Below are 16620 nucleotides of genomic sequence, written 5' to 3' on the forward strand. Positions count from 1 at the left end.
TGGTGCTGTTGGAGAGAGTTAGTGAAGTGTGTGCTGCCATGGGGAGCCTTTGTCAGAATGGTGGTTCAAAGTGCCTTAGTATTGCAAAGGCTTTGTTTGGTCAAGTGGAGGGCTTGTGTCAGGTTCTGGAAGCCCCCCTGTGCTGCCCTGTGCTGCTGTTCTTGGGGACATACTTCCTAAGAGGGGTCCTGTAGCCCTTTTCGCACTCACCCCAGTTGCCTCCCGAGCCCTGGCTTTGTGTTGCATGAGGTTGGAAGAGCCTTGGGAAAAGAAAGGAAGTGGAGGCATCTCATGCTGGGATGCAGAACTTTAACGAGTTTATTGCCAAAAGACCTGCTCCAGCACTGGTTTCTCTCCATGGGATCAAAGCCTCCGTTGGGAATCCACCTGCTTCGGCGGGGGTTCCTCCACAGGCTCTAGGTAGATATCTGCTCCACCATTGACCGCCATGGGCTGCATATCTACAACATGCTTGACCATGGTCTTCAAAACGAGATGCAGGGAAATCTCTGCTCCAGTGCCTGGAGCACCTCCTCCCACTCCGTCTTCACTGAACTTGGGGCAGCGCCGAACACCTTGCACCCCTCCAAAGCCCAGGCCAGCCTGCCAAGCCAGCCCCCTCTTCACAACGCAACCACAAACCACACCACACAACTGACACAAAATGACCTCACTTATGACACACCACCTCTGGTATGCTTTGGCCATGTCTCCTGAATACCCTGAAACGCTGCATGCATGCACATCCCTCAAACTACTTACTCTAACTTAAAAGCTGCCACTAGGGTGAGATGGACATGAGGAGAAGATGAAAAGGGGCTGTTATGGTAAGGAAAACGCAACGCACATCATTCCTTGAGTGGCTGCAGCACGGAATGACTCATTGCTGAAAAACACCGTCATGCGCCAAGCCTGTCCCGCCCCTCCACGACCAGCATAAAAGGCGGCCCGGCGCCTCTCTCCCTCACACACTTCTCCTCACGCCTTATCCTCCACCCTCAACAAGGTGAGTCTCAACCCCATGACCCTCCTTCTTCTCAACCACCTGGCCCCTCTCCTCCACCACGCTCTGCCCACAGCCTCAACAGCCCTCACGCCTCCCCACTGCCACGCTCCCCACAGCACCACAACAGCCCTCCACACTCCCTCGCCCTCCTCCAAAACCAAACCTCACACCCCCACCACCCTCACCTTTCTCAACACCCTCTCTTCCAGGGAAACTCCACACCACACACATGGCCTGCAACAACCTCTGCAGCCCCTGCGGACCCACCCCGCTGGCTAACAGCTGCAACGAGCCCTGCGTCAGGCAGTGCGAGGCCTCCCGCGTCGTCATCCAGCCTTCCACCGTGCAGGTCACCCTGCCAGGACCCATCCTCACCTCCTTCCCCCAGAGCACCTTTGTCGGATCCTCCGCATCCGCTGCCGTGGGCAATGAACTCAGCGCCCAGGGAGTGCCCATCTCCTCCGGCGGCTTCGGATTCGGCCTCGGCTACGGCTTGGGAGGCCTTGGCTGCTACGGTGGCAGAAGAGGCTGCTACCCCTGCTAAGGGCCATCGCCACCACCCTTCGTAGCTGATCTCTCTCGTGCAGGGGACTTTGGTTGATGGTTGCCCTACTAATACCTCAGACCATCTCCCTTCCCCTTAGCACCTCTGCCTTTGCAATCTTTTCCCTCAATAAAGTTCTCTTGCATCTCAGCCTCAAACGCCTCCACTTCCTTTCTTCTCACAAGGCTCTTCCAACCTCACCCAACACAAGGCCAGGGCTACAGAGACCATCGGGGTGGGTGGAAAAGGGCTAGAAGACCTCTCGTAGGAACTATGGCCCCAGCAAAAACAACAGCACAGGGCAGCACGGGGGAGCTCCCAGAACCTTACACAAGCCCTTCACTTGCCCAAACAAAGGCTTGCACATAATAATCACAGAATCACAGAATCTTACTGGTTGGAAGGGACCTCTGAGATCATCGAGTCCAACCACACAAAAAAAAAAAAAAAAGCACACCCACCTACTAAACTCCACACCCACAACCCCACACACAACACCCCACCACAAACCAATAATCTTGGGCACTAGAGCATGCCCTGAAGAGCCATGTCTACACATTTCTTAAATACCTCCAGGGATGGTGACTCCACCACCTCCCTGGGCAGGCTGTTCCAGTGCCTGACCACTCTTTCAGTAAAGTAATTCTTCCTAATATCTAATCTAAATCTCCCTTGCCGCAGCTTCATACCATTTCCTCTGGTCCTGTCGCTATTCCCTTGGGAGAAGAGGCCAACCCCTGCCTCTCTACAGTTTCCTTTCAGGTAGCTGTAGAGGGCAATGAGGTCTCCCCTCAGCCTCCTCTTCTCCAAACTAAACATGCCCAGCTCCCTCAGCCTCTCCTCACAGGACTTGTTCTCCAGACCCCTCACCAGCTTGGTGACTCTCCTCTGGACACACTCCAGCACTTCAATGTCTTTCCTGTAGTGAGGGGCCCAAAACTGAACACAGTACTCGAGGTGAGGCCTCACCAGTGCCGAGTACAGAGGCACAATGACTTCCCTACTCCTGCTGGCCACGCTATTCCTGATACAAGCCAGGATGCCATTGGCCCTCTTGGCCACCTGGCCACACTGCTGGCTCATGTTAAGCCGGCTGTCCACTAACACTCCCAGGTCCTTTTCTGCCGGGCAGCTTTCCAGCCACTCTTCCCCAAGCCTGTAGCGTTGCCCGGGGTTGTTGTGACCAAAATGCAGTTCCCGGCACCTGGCCTTAGTAAACCTCATCCCATTGGCCTTGGCCCATTGATCCAACCTGTCTAGATCCCTCTGTAAAGCCTTCCGACCCTCAAGCAGATCAACACTCTCACCTAGTTTGGTGTCATCCGCAAACTTACTGAGGGTGCATTCAATCCCCTTGTCTAGATCATCAATAAAGATATCGAACAAGACTGGCCCCAAGACTGAGCCCTGAGGGACACCACTGATGACCGGCCGCCAACCAGATTTTGCTCCATTAAGCACAACTCTCTGGGCACGGCCATCCAGCCAGTTTTTTATCCAGCGGAGGGTACACTTGTCTATGCCATGATTCTCCAGTTTCTCCAGGAGAATGCCGTGGGGGACGGTGTCGAAGGCCTTACCAAAGTCCAGGTAGACAACATCCACAGCCTTGCCCTCATCGAGAAAGCGGGTCACATGGTCATAGAAAGAGATCAAGTTGGTCAGGCAGGACCTCCCTTTCCTAAACCCATGCTGGCTGGCCCTGATCCCTTGGCTGCCCTGCACTTGCCTTGAGAGCTCACTCAAGATGATCCTCTCCATGATCTTTCCCGGTACAGAGGTCAGGCTGACAGGCCTGTAGTTTCCGGGATCCTCCTTCCGGCCCTTCTTGCAGATGGGCGTCACATTGGCCACCCTCCAGTCATCTGGCACCTCTCCTGTTGACCAGGATTGTTGATAGGTAATAGAGAGAGGCTTGGTGAGCTCTCCTGCCAGCTCCCTGAGAACTTTTGGGTGAATCCCGTCCGGCCCCATAGACTTATGCGTGTCCAAGTGCATAAGCAAATCATTAACTACTTCCTCCTGGATTACAGGGGAGTTGTCCTGTTCTCCGTTCTTATCTTCCAGCCCAAGAAGCTGAACACCCTGGGGGTAGCTGGTCTGACTATTAAAGACAGAGGCAAAGAAGGCATTAAGTATCTCAGCCTTCTCCTCGTCCTTGGTTGCAAGGTTTCCCCCCGCATCCAGTAAGGGATGGACATTCTCCGTCACTCTCTTTTTGTTGATGTATTTATAGAAACTTCTTTTGTTGTCCCTTATGTTAATTGCCAGGTTGAGTTCCAGCTGGGCTTTTGCCTTCCTGATTTTTTCTCTGTATGACCTAACACGATCTCTGTACTCCTCCTGAGTTGCCTGTCCCCTCTTCCAAAGGTGGTAAACCTTCCTTTTTTCCTTAAGTCCCATCAAGAGCTCTTTGTTCATCCAGGCCGGCCATTTTCCCCGCCCTTTAATTGTGCGCCTCATGGGGACAGCCTGCTCCTGGGCCTTTAGGATTTCCCTCTTAAAGAGCGTCCAGCCTTCCTGGGCTCCTTTGTCTCTCAGGACTACCTCCCACGGGACTCTCCCAACCAGGGTTCTGAGCAGGCTAAAGTCTGCCCACCGGAAGTCCAAGATGGAGGTTTTGTTAACCCCCTTCCTTACCTCACTATGGATGGAAAACTTAACCATTTCATGGTCACTAAGCCCAAGACGGCCTCCGACCTCCACGTCCCCCACTAGCCCTTCTTTGTTTGTGAACAGTAGGTCTAGCAAGGCACCTCCCCTGGTAGGCTCACCTACCATTTGTGTCAGGAAGTTATCCTCCATACACTCGAGGAACCTCCTAGCCTGCCTGCTCTCTGCTGTGTTATATTTCCAGCAGATGTCTGGTAAGTTGAAGTCCCCAACTAGAACAAGGGCTGGCGTTTGCGAGACTGCAGCCAGCCGCTTATAGAATACCTCATCAACCTGCTCATCCTGGTTGGGTGGTCTATAGCAGACTCCCAGCACAAAATCACCTTTGTTAGCCTTCCCTTTCACCCTTACCCATAAACACTCAACTTCTTCATCACTGGAGTCTATCTCTATAGAGTCAAACAACTCCCTAATGTACAGAGCCACACACCCCCCCTCCTTCCTTGCCTATTCCTTCTGAAGAGCTTATAGCCACTCATTGCAGCATTCCAGTCATGACCATCATCCCACCACGTTTCCGTGATGGTGACTATGTCGCAGTTGTCCTGCTGCACAATGGCGTATAGCTCATCCTGTTTGTTGCCCATGCTACGTGCATTAGCGTAGATGCACTTGACCTGGGCTACTGATTTCACCCCCATCTTTGGCCCTTGACACTCAGGTTCATTACCAGCAGGCCTGGTTTTATCCCCTTCCCCCTTAACTTTCGGCTTAAAGCTCTGTCCATGAGCTTTGTTAACTCTTAGCCTAGTACCCTTTTCCCCTTCTAGGAAAGGGTTTTCCCAATGTTCTCTAGCAGTAATTTCTAAACGTCTATCACCTTTCTCTGATGAAATGTCAGAGTGGGAGTCCTCACTAATGTGGTCTCCTTCAAAGCATGGCATGCTTTCCTAAGGTTTAATCTTGACAGGCCCAGTTATCTCCCCTTCCCCCCTCATATCTACTTTAAAGACCGGTCAATGAGCCCTGCTAACTCCTGCCCCAAAATTCTTTTCCCCCTCTGCACTTCGAACCAACCTTCTGGCACAAGCTCCCCATGGCAGCACACACTTCACCAACTCTCTTCCCCAATACGACCCCCTGGCCACCACAACAGGTAGAATCACAACAAACTGAATCTTTGCATGAGGATCTGGACACCATCTACTTCCACCCAGTCTGCCCACACGGGCTCAGCTGGAGCACCTTGTTCAGCACCATGTCCAGTCAGGTGTTCAGTATCTCCAAGCATGGAGTCTCCAACACTCCTCTGAAGAAATGGTTCCCCTTCTTAACCACCTTCACACTGAAAAAGCCTTGCCTTCTCTTCCAAAGAAATGGCATGTCTTTTCATCTTTCTCCGTTCACACTTGCCCTGGCCATGGGCACCCTGAGAAGAGTCTCACTCCCCTGTCCTCATTCCCTCTTCTCATCGGTTCACCTGGGATAGAGTTGACTTTCTCACTAGTAGCTGGTAGAGTGCTCTGTTTTGCATTTGGGATGAGAATGCTGTTGACAGCCCACTACTGTTTTCAGTTCTCGCTAAGCACTCAAGGCCTTTTTTGCTCCTCACACCGCCCCACCAGCAAGTATGCTCGGAGTGCACAAAATGCTGGGAGGAGACACGGCCGGGACAGTTGACCAGAACTCACCAAAGGGAGAGTGCATGCCGTAGTGACGTTATGCTCAATTCATAATGCTGGGGGAAGAAGAAAGGAGGAGGGGGCACTTTGGGAGTTATGGCATTTGTCTTTCCAAGAAAACATCACGCATGATGAAGCCCTGCTTTCCTGCAGACAGCTGAATTCCTGCCTGCCCATGGGAGGTAGTGAAGCAATTCCTTGGTTTGCTTTGTTTGCATGCACAGCTTTTGCTTTACTTATACCGCTCTTTTTCTCAACGCACACATTTTTTCTCTTTTCCTCTTCTGATTCGCTTCCCTATGCCACCGTGGTGGAAATGAGCGAGTGGCTGTGTGGTCCTACTTGCCAGCTGGAGTTCATCTCCCATACATGCCATTCAGGATTCAGAGACATCGATGACACCTCCCCTTCAGGTCCTTGCCTCCTGGTTGATAAACCTCCCAGCTCGCTCAGCTTCTCCTCGGAGGAAGGGTGCTCCAGTCCCTTCAGCGCCTTTGTGGCTGTGCACTTGACTTGCTCCGCTATGTCCATGGCCTTCATAAACTCATAGAATCACTGGGGTTTGGAAAGACCCTTGAGATCATTGAATCCCACCCTTAATCTAACCCTACCAAGTCTACCACTAAAGTGTCCCTAAGTGCCAAGCCTACTGTCTTCTACAGACCTCCAGTGATGATGAGTCAACCATTTCCCTGGCCAGCCTCTTCCAGTGCTTCACAAGCGCTAGCGTTGCAAGGAATTGTTGTAACCCAAGTGCAGGACCCAGCACTGAGCCTTGTTGAACTTCATAACATTGGCCTCGGCCACTTGATCCAGCCTGTCCACATCCCTCTGTAGAACCATCCACCCTCAGGCACATCAACAAACCCACCCAATATGGGTCACCAGCAAACTTAATGAGGGTGCACTCGATCCCCTCGTCCACATCGTTGATAAAGATATTAAACAGAAGTGGCCCCAATACTCAGCCTTGAGGAACACATCTGAGTGGGCTGACTGGGCTGACCAGCTCCATAACATTTCAAAGAACCAAGGTGAAACAAAGAGGCCTTTCTCTCTTATACTTACCAACAAGAGGGGCACCAAGGCACCCACAAAACACACCCAACGGGAAAAGCCAGCCTCAAAGACAGCTGTAGTCAGCTGGGATCAAGGCCGGGATGGAGCAAATGCAGGGGAAGGGGCAGCACCTCATGACTGCCACACCATCAAAGTGCACAACAGACAGGGCTGCGAGGAAACGGGGGCCCCTCTTCTCAACACACCCACAAACCACACCACACCAGTGCCACGGCATGACCTCACTGAAAACACCCCACCTCTCCTATGCTTTAGTCCCGTCTTCTTTTCGACCTCACAAGCGACAACAAAACCAAGTCTTTGGCCTCTAATATTGGAACTTGAAAGCTGCCGGCGGTGCCAACTGGACACGTCCTCAAGTGGAGGACACGAAAAGGGAGTGATGTGGGAAGGAAATGACACCCCACCTCATTACTCGCCAGGCTGTGGCATGCAAGAGCTCCTTGCTGCAGAAAACCATCATGCGCAAAGCCTGTCCCACCCCTACACGACCAGCATAAAAGCCAGCCCAGCGCCTCTCTCCCTCACACACTTCTCCTCACGCCTTCTCCTCCACCATCAACAAGGTGAGCCTCAACCCCTTGACCCTCCTTCTCCTCACCCACCTGGCCCCTCTCCTCCACCACGCTCTGCCCACAGCCTCAACAGCCCTCATTCCTCCCCACCACCACACTCCCCTCAACCCCACACCAGCCTCCACACTCCCTCACCCTCCTCCAACATCGACTCTCACACCCCCACCACCCTCACCTTTCTCAACACCCTCTCTTCCAGGGAAACTCCACACCACACACATGGCCTGCAACGACCTCTGCAGCCCCTGCGGACCCACCCCGCTGGCTAACAGCTGCAACGAGCCCTGTGTCAGGCAGTGCGAGGCCTCCCGTGTCGTCATCCAGCCCCCCACTGTGGTGGTCACCCTGCCAGGACCCATCCTCAGCTCCTTCCCCCAGAGCACTGCCGTCGGATCCTCTGCATCCGCTGCCGTGGGCAACGAACTCAGCGCCCAGGGAGTGCCCGTCTCCTCCGGCGCCTTTGGCTATGGCTACGGCTTTGGCTTGGGAGGCCTTGGCTGCTACGGTGGCAGAAGAGGCTGCTACCCCTGCTAAGGGCCATCGCCACCACCCCTGACACCAACCATGGCAAACTTGAACCAACAGCATAAATGGAGAACACACCTCCGGGCCCTTCCTAGCACACAGACCTGCTGGCCACGGATCATGCTCTCAAGGCACCAAGGAAACAGGGAAAGGCCAGCGCCAACTGCCTGGAACCATGACCAATGCATTTCCTCCTCTTCTCCCACTTCCTTCTTTGCATCGCCCCTTCTTCTCTGTCCACTACTCTCCGCTGCAACCACTCCCGGACAAGCCAAAGCCCGCCAATGATCTCCACTATGCCACTCCCACTGTGGGCCAAGAAGACCTCGGTGCTTCGGCAAGATCTACTGCACTCAAGGGACTTCACCTGATGCTTGCCCTACTAACACCTCAGACCATCTCCCTTCCCCTCAGCACCTCTGCCTTTGCAATCTTTTCCCTCAATAAAGTTCTCTTGCATTGCAGCCTAAGACGCCTCCACTTCCTTTCTTCTCCCAAGGTTCTTCCAACCTCACCCAACACAAGGCCAGGGCTACAGAGACCGTTAGGGTGCCTGGAAAAGGGCTACAGGATCTCTCTTAGGAAGTATGTCCCCAGCAAATAAAAACAGCACAGGGCAGAACAGGGGAGCTTCCAGAACCTCACACAAGACCTTCACTTGACCAAACAAAGCTTGGACATGTTAATGCACTTCTACCCAAGACTCTCACACAAGCTCCCCATGGCAGCGTGCACTTCACAGAATCACAGAATCACAGAAACTTCAGAGTTGGAAGGGACCTCTAGAGATCATCTAGTCCAACTCCCCTGCTAAAGCAGGATTGCCTAGTGCCCATTACTCCGGACTGCATCCAGGCGAGTCTTGAAAATCTCCAGAGAAGGGGACTCCACACCCTCCCTGGGCAGCCTGTTCCAGTGCTCTGTCACCCTCACTGTAAAGAAGTTTTTCCCTGTATTTGAATGGAACTTCCTATGTTCTAACTTGTGCCCGTTGCCCCTCGTCCTGTCACTGGGAACCAATGAAAAGAGTCTGGCACCATCCTCCTTCAACCCACCCTTTAGATACTTATATGCCATAATAAGGTCTTCCCTCGGCCTTCTCTTCTCCAGGCTAAAGAGTCCCAGCTCTCTCAGCCTTTCCTCGTAAGGGAGATGCTCCAGTCCCTCAATCATCTTAGTTGCCCTACGCTCGACCCGCTCCAGTACTTCCCTGTCTCTCTTGAACTGGGGAGCCCAAAACTGGATGCAGTATTCCAGTTGTGGCCTCAGCAGCGCAGAGTAGAGGGGGAGAATGACCTCCTTTGACCTACTGGCCACACTCTTCCCTATGCAGCCCAGGATTCCCTTGGCCTTTTTGGCAACAAGGGCACATTGTTGGCTCATGGATAATTTCTTGTCTACACTTCAACAGCTCTCCTCCCCAGCATGACACCGTGGCCAGCACAGCAGGCAGAATCACAGCAAACACAATCATTGACTGCACAAGAAACCTCTGGAGATCATCTGCTTCAACACAGACTTCTAAAACGGGGTCATCTCGAGGAGGCTCTCCACAACCATGTCAAGTCAGCTCTTCAGTATCTCCAAGGATGGAGTCTCCAAAACCTCCCTGCACACCCAACTCCACTATTTGACCACCCTCCCACTGAAAAAGCCTTGCCTTCTCTTCCAAGGAAATGGCAGATCTTTTCAGCTCTTGCTCTACCTATTAAACTGTCTTTATCTCAACCCATGTCTCTTTTCACTTTTATACTTCTGATTCTCTTTCCCATCCTGCCATGGCAGGAGTTAGCACGCAGCTGCGGGATCCTAGTTGCTGGCTGGGGTTCTGGAATCATAGAATGGTTTACATTAGTAGGGACAGAATCACAGAATCCCAGAATCCCAGAATGACAGGGGTTGGAAGGGACCTCTGGAGATCATCTAGTCCAACCCCCCTGCCAAAGCAGGGTCACTTGGAGCAGGTGGCACAGGAACACATCCAGGTGGGGTTTGAATGTCTCCAGAGACGGAGACGCCACACTGTCTCTGGGCACTCTCTTCCAGTGCTCTGCCACCCTCAAAGGCAAGAAGTTCCTCCTCATGTTTAGATGGCACTTCCTATGTTCAAGTTTGTGTATATTACCTGAACCTTAGAGATCATCTAATTCCAACCCCCTGCCATGGGCAGGGACACCGCCCACCAGACCAGGTTGCTCAAAGCCCCACCCAGCCTGGCCTTGAACACCTCCAGGGATGGGGCCTTCCCAGCTGCCCTGTGCAACGTGTTCCAGTGTCTCACCACCCTCAGAGGGAAAAATGTATTTCTCATATCTCATTTCAATCTACCTGCATCCCGTGTGAAGCCATTACCCCTCCTCCTATCACTACGTGCCCTTGTAAAAAGTTCCTCTCCAACTTTCATGGAGGCACCATTCAGACATTGGAAAGCTGCTATAAGGTCTCCCTGGTGTCTTCTCTCCTCCAGGCTGAACAACCCCAACTCTCTCAGCCTGTCCTCACAGCAGAGGGGCTCCAGCCCCCTCATCGTCTTCGTGGCCCTCCTCTGGCCCTCCTCCAACAGGGCCATGTCCTTCTTCTGTTGGGAACTCCACAGCTGGACGCAGTACTCCAGGTGGGGTCTCACGAGAGAAGAGCAGAGGGGCAGAGTCACCTCCCTCCACCTGCTGGTCCTGCTTCTTTGGACGCAGCCCATTATGCCGTTGGATTGCTGGCCTTCCAGCGCACACTGCCCGCTCATCTTGAGCTTCTCATCCACCAGCACCCCCAAGTCCAGAGCACCTTTGTCGGATCCTCTGCATCCGCTGCCGTGGGCAATGAACTCAGCGCCCAGGGAGTGCCCATCTCCTCCGGCGGCTTCGGATTCGGCTACGGCTACGGCTTGGGAGGCCTTGGCTGCTACGGTGGCAGAAGAGGCTGCTACCCCTGCTAAGGGCCCTCACCACCACCCCTGACAACAACCACCCACACCATGGAAGCCACGGCATGGATTGAGGAGGCAACTCAAGCATGTTCTGGCACATGGCTTCACCATCCACAGCTCCTCCTCTCAGGGCACCAAGCAAGGAAGCAGGGAAGGGGACAGCCCAGACTGTCTGCAACCATGGCCCATCTACCTCCTCCTCTTCTAACACTTCCTTCTTTCCATCGCCCCTTCTGCTACGTTCACGACTCTCCGCTGCAAGCACTTGCTGAAGAAGCAAATACCACACGGGACCTCCAGGGTGCCGCTCCTACCGCAGGCCAGGAAGACCTTGATGCTCTGGCAAGACCTAGCTCACACAGGGGACCTTGGATGATGGTCACCCTACCTGCAACTCAGACGGTCTCTCTCGCACTTAGCGCTTCTACCTTTGAGCTTCTCTCTTCCCTCAATAAAGTTCTTCTGCATCCCAGCCTAAGACGCCTCCTCTTCCTTTCTTCTAACAAGGTTCTTCCAACCTCACCCAACACAAAGGCAGGGCTACAGTGCCCACCAGGGTGGGTGCAAGAGGGCCACCGGACCGGTCTTAGGAACTATGGCCCCAGCAACAGCAACAGCACAACAGAGGGGGCTTCCAGAACCTCACACAAGCCCTTCACTTAACAAAAGAAAGCCTTGGGCAACCTCACGCACTTCTACTCATGCCTCCAATGAAAGCTCCTCATGGCAGCACGCACTTCACCAGCTCTCTTCCCCAGCATGACCCTCTGGCCAACACAGCAGGCAGAGTCACAGAAAACAGAATCCTTGACTGCACAAGGAACCTCTGGAGATAACCTCATTACACCTGACCTTCTCAAACGTGGTCAGATTGAGCACGCTGTTCAGCACCAGATCCAGTCAGCTTTTCAGTTTCTACATGATGGAGACTCCAACACCTCTCTGCACAACCGCTTCCACTCTTGGACCACCCTCCCACGGAAAAAACCTTGCCTTCTCTTCCAAGGAAATGGCACGTCTTTTCAGCTTTCTCCATTCACCCTTGCCCTGTCTGACTCCCCTCTCCTCATTCCTTCCTGACATGGCGGCAGCTGGGATAGAGTTGACTTGCTCAGCAGCTGGTAGAGTGCCAGGTTTTGCGTTTGCGATGAGAATGGCGTTGAGAGCCCACTAATGGTTTTTGGTTGTTGCTAAGCACTCAAGGCCTTTTCTGCTCTTCATACCACCCCACCACCAAGTAGGCCCGGTGTACAGAAAAAGCTGGGAGGTAAGGCGGCCGGTACAGCTGACCCCAGCTAACCAAAGGCATAGTCCATGCCACATGAGAGCACAGTGAGGGAAGAAAGAAGCGGGGAATGTTCAGAGTTATGGCATTTGTCTTCCAAGTAACCGTTATGTCTCATGGAGCCCTTCTTTCCTGGAGACGGCTGAACGCCTGCCTGCCTCGGGAAGTAGTGAAGGAACTCCTTCTTTTGCTTTGCTTGCTTGTGCATCTTTTGCTTTGCTTGCTTGTGCATCTTTTGCTTTACTTATTAAACTGACATCTCAATGCACAAATTTTTTCACTTTTCCTCTTCGGATTCTCTTTCCCATCCTGTTGTAGTGGGGAGCGTGCAAGTGGCTGCATGGTTCAGATTGCTGGCTAGCGTGAAACCAAGACACCTCCCATCCGGGATTTAGAGACATTGATGACATCTCCCCTACGCGGCCTTTTCTCCTGGCTGAAGAAACTCCCAGCTCTCTCAGCTTCTCCTCAAGGGAAGGATGCTCCAGTCCCTTCCGCGTCTTGGTGGCCCTGCACTCGACTTGCTCCACCACGTCCATGGCCTTCAAAAACTCACAGAATCACTGAGGTTGGGAAAGACACTTAAGATCACTGATTCCATCCCTTAACCTAACACCACCAAGTGCCCCACTAAAGCAAGTCCCTTGGGGCCAAGTCTACTGTCTTCTAGATACCTCCAGGGCTGGTGACTCAAATGCTTCCCTGGGAAGCATATTCCAGTGCTTGACAACCATTTCAGTGAAGACATTTTTCACCAGTGCCCATTGCAGGGGGACGATCACTTCCATAGTCCTCCTGGACTCATGACTTTTGATACAGGCCACGATGCTACTGGCCGCCTTGGGCTCCAGGGCACACTGCTGGCTCATACTCAGCTGGCTGTCAAACAACACCCCCAGCTCCTTTTCCAACGGGCAGCTTTCCAGCCGCTCTTCCCCAAGCCTGTCGTGTTGCATGGGGTTCTTGTGACCCAAGTGCAGGACCCGGCACTCAGCTTTTCTGAACCCCACACCATTGGCCTCCTCCCATCGATCCAGCCTGTCCACATCGCTCTCTAAAACGTCTTACCCTCAAGCAGATCCACACACTCGCCCAACTTGGTGTTGCCTGCAAACATTCTGAGGGTGCACTCGACCCCCTCGTCCAGGTCGTTCGTAAAGATACTAAAGAGAACCGGCCCCAGTACTCAGCCCTGGGGAACACCACCTGTGGTGGCAACAATCTGGATTTACCTCCATTCACCTCTATGGGCCTGGCCATCCAGCCCGTTTTTTAGCCAGCGAAGTGTACGCCCGTCAGAGCCATGAGCAGGCAGTTTCTGCAGGACAACACTCTTGGAAACAGTGTCAACGGCTTTACTAAAGTCCAGTTAACAACATTCACAGCCCTTCACTCATCTACCCACTAAGCGCGTCCCCTTGACATAGAAGGAGATCAGGTTATGCAAGCAGGACCTGCCCTTCATAAAGCCATGCTGGCTGGGCCTCATCACCTGCTTGGCCTCTATGTGCCATACGAAGGCGATCAAGATGATTAGCTCCATAACGTTTCCCAGCTCCCAGGTCAGAAAGACAGACCTTTCTCTCAGCTACAAACTTACAAGCAATGGGGGCATCAAAGTGCCCACAGGGCACATCAACAGGGTGTGGCAGGCCTAAAGACAGGCTTAGCCAGCCACAAACGTGCCACGAGATGATGTCACTGGAGATACCCCACCTCTCCTACGCCTTGGCTGTGACTGCTGAATTCCCTAACACACAGCGTCCATGCACGTCCTCCAAAATACCTACTTGCACTTAAAAGCTACCACCAGGGCCAAGTGGACGCATCCACAAGACGACAACATGTAAAGGGAGCGTTGTGGGAAGGAAAACACACCCACCTCAGCACTTGACAGGCTGTGGCATGAAAGAGATGCTTGCTCAAAAATGCAGTCATGCATGAAATCATGGCCTCAGCTCCGCACTCACGTGCTGCGTGCTTGCCTCCAACTCTCCTCAACAAGCTCCACCTTCCCTTTCTTCCTGTCACACACTGTGCAGAGAAATGGCCTCATCCATTGGCACTCGCCCCATGTAAACAACCCAAAGGCCCTGGCCCACCAGCCTCCCCTGCATGCCGATCCCACTCCCCCTCTGTCCCTTGACACACTCTCGGCCTCTCCAGGAACTCGCCTGCTTTTGCACGCTGCCTCATACGCAATCATGGAGGCACTTGGGTTGGAAAAGACCCTGAACAATCTTGACACCGTTCACCTATGACTACGACCTTCACCAAAAATCATAGCCCTAAGTCCCACGTCTACACATCCTGTCATAACCTCCAGGGATGGTGATTCAACCACTTCCTGGAGAAGCCTCTTCCAGTGCTTCATAACCCTTCTGGGATGACATTTTTCCTAGCATCCAATCTGAGCATCCCTACACAACATTTAAAGACGTTAATTCTTCTCCTATCACGTGTTACTCGGGATAAGAGACTGACACCTATCTCATTACCACCTCTTTTCAGGTGGGTGTAGTGAGCGATAAGGCGTGCCCTCAGCCTTTTTCTTTCTGCAAACTAAACATGCCCTGTTCCCTAAACTGCTCCTAACAAGTCTTCTTCTCTACATCCTTCACCAGCTTCGTTGCTCATCTTCAGATGTGTCGCGCCAGAGCCCAGGTTGCAAATTTGCCGGACACAACTAAGGGGATCCCTACGCAAGAGCCAAGAGGAGCCTTTGGGGAGCACGACCAGCCTCCCAACAGCACAGGGCTGCCACGATAATGCCCTGCTCTCACAAACAGCCCTCCTCTGCCTGCTTCAACTGCCTCGGCCAGGGACGGACCCAGCGGGGCACAAACCCAAACACGCAGCCTCCGTTCTCCCACCTACAACCTTAAAAACAAAAGGGGCACCAAGACAGCCACAGAGCACACCCAACAGGAAAGGCCATGCCCAAAGACAGGCTTAGTGAGCTGGCAGCAAGGCAGGGAAGGAACAAGCACAATGCAAGGCGCAGCGCCTAATGCCTGGCCCCCCTCCAAAGCCCAGACCAGCCTGCCAGGGCTGCGAGGAAATGACGCCCCCTCTTCACAACGCACCCACAAACCACACCACACAACTGCCACGGCATGAACTCCCTGATGACACCCCACCTCTCTTACGCTTTGGTCACGTCTTCTGACAACCCTGACGCGTGCCATCAACACAATGTTTAGGGCCTCTACTACTGGCACTTAAAAGTTGCCGAAAGGGCCGAGTGGACACATCATCAATAAGACAACAGGAAATTGGAGAATTTCAGAAAAAGAAGAACACAACCACATCATTACTCATGAGGCTGTGTCATGCAAGATTTGCTTGTGGAAAAGGCCATCACGCGCCAAGCCTGTCCCGCCCCTCCATGACCAGCATAAAAGCCGGCCCAGTGCCTCTCTCCCTCACACACTTCTCACACCTTCTCCTCCACACTCAACAAGGTGAGTCTCAACACCCTGACCCTCCTTCTCCTCACCCACCTGGCCCTTCTGCTCCAGCTCCCCACAGCCCCACAACAGCCCTCCACACTCCCTCGTCCTCTTCCAACACCAACCCTCAAACCCCCCACCCTCACCTTTCTCAACACCCTCTCTTCCAGGCACCCTCCACACCACACACATGGCCTGCAACGACCTCTGCGGACCCTGCGGACCCACCCCGCTGGCTAACAGCTGCAACGAGCCCTGCGTCAGGCAGTGCGAGGCCTCCCGCGTCGTCATCCAGCCTCCCGCCGTGCAGGTCACCCTGCCAGGACCCATCCTCACCTCCTTCCCCCAGAGCACCTTTGTCGGATCCTCCGCATCCGCTGCCGTGGGCAATGAACTCAGCGCCCAGGGAGTGCCCGTCTCCTCCGGCGGCTTCGGCTTCGGCCTCGGCTATGGCTACGGCCTCGGCTACGGCTTGGGAGGCCTGGGCTGCTTCAGCGGCAGAAGAGGCTGCTACCCCTGCTAAGGGCCCTCACCACCACCCCTGACAAAACCCTGACAGCCTGGAAGCCACGGTACTGATGGAGGACACATCCTTGGCTCTTTCCTAGCACATAGACCTGCTGTCCACGCATCTTTATCTCAAGGCTCCAAGGAAGAGGGATGGGGACAGTCCTTCTCTTCTCCCACTTCCTTCTTTGCAGTTCAGCTTCTGCTATATCCACTACTCTCCGCTGCAACCACATTCTGACAAGCCAGAGCCCAACAACGAGCTCCACTGTGCAACTCCCACTGCGGGGCAGGAAGACCTTGCTGCTCTGGCAAGATCTCTCTCACACAAGGGAGCTTGGATGATGGTCACCCTACCTGCAACTCTGACTAGCTCCCTTGCACTTGGCATTCCTGCCTTTGCATTCTTTTCCATCAATAAAGTTCTC

At 53.5% G+C, this 16620-nt stretch overlaps 1 protein-coding gene across 1 annotated transcript; it reads left to right on the top strand.

The window, feature by feature from the left end:
• Positions 1-7719: 7719 nt before the first annotated feature.
• Positions 7720-8034, top strand: LOC141738485 (feather keratin-like). Its single transcript, XM_074573703.1, has one exon. It carries the CDS (start codon positions 7720-7722, stop codon positions 8032-8034), a length of 315 nt encoding a protein of 104 aa, XP_074429804.1.
• Positions 8035-16620: the final 8586 nt, after the last annotated feature.

Source organism: Larus michahellis, chromosome 2, assembly GCF_964199755.1.
Source record: "Larus michahellis chromosome 2, bLarMic1.1, whole genome shotgun sequence".
NCBI classification, from domain to species: Eukaryota; Metazoa; Chordata; class Aves; order Charadriiformes; family Laridae; genus Larus; species Larus michahellis.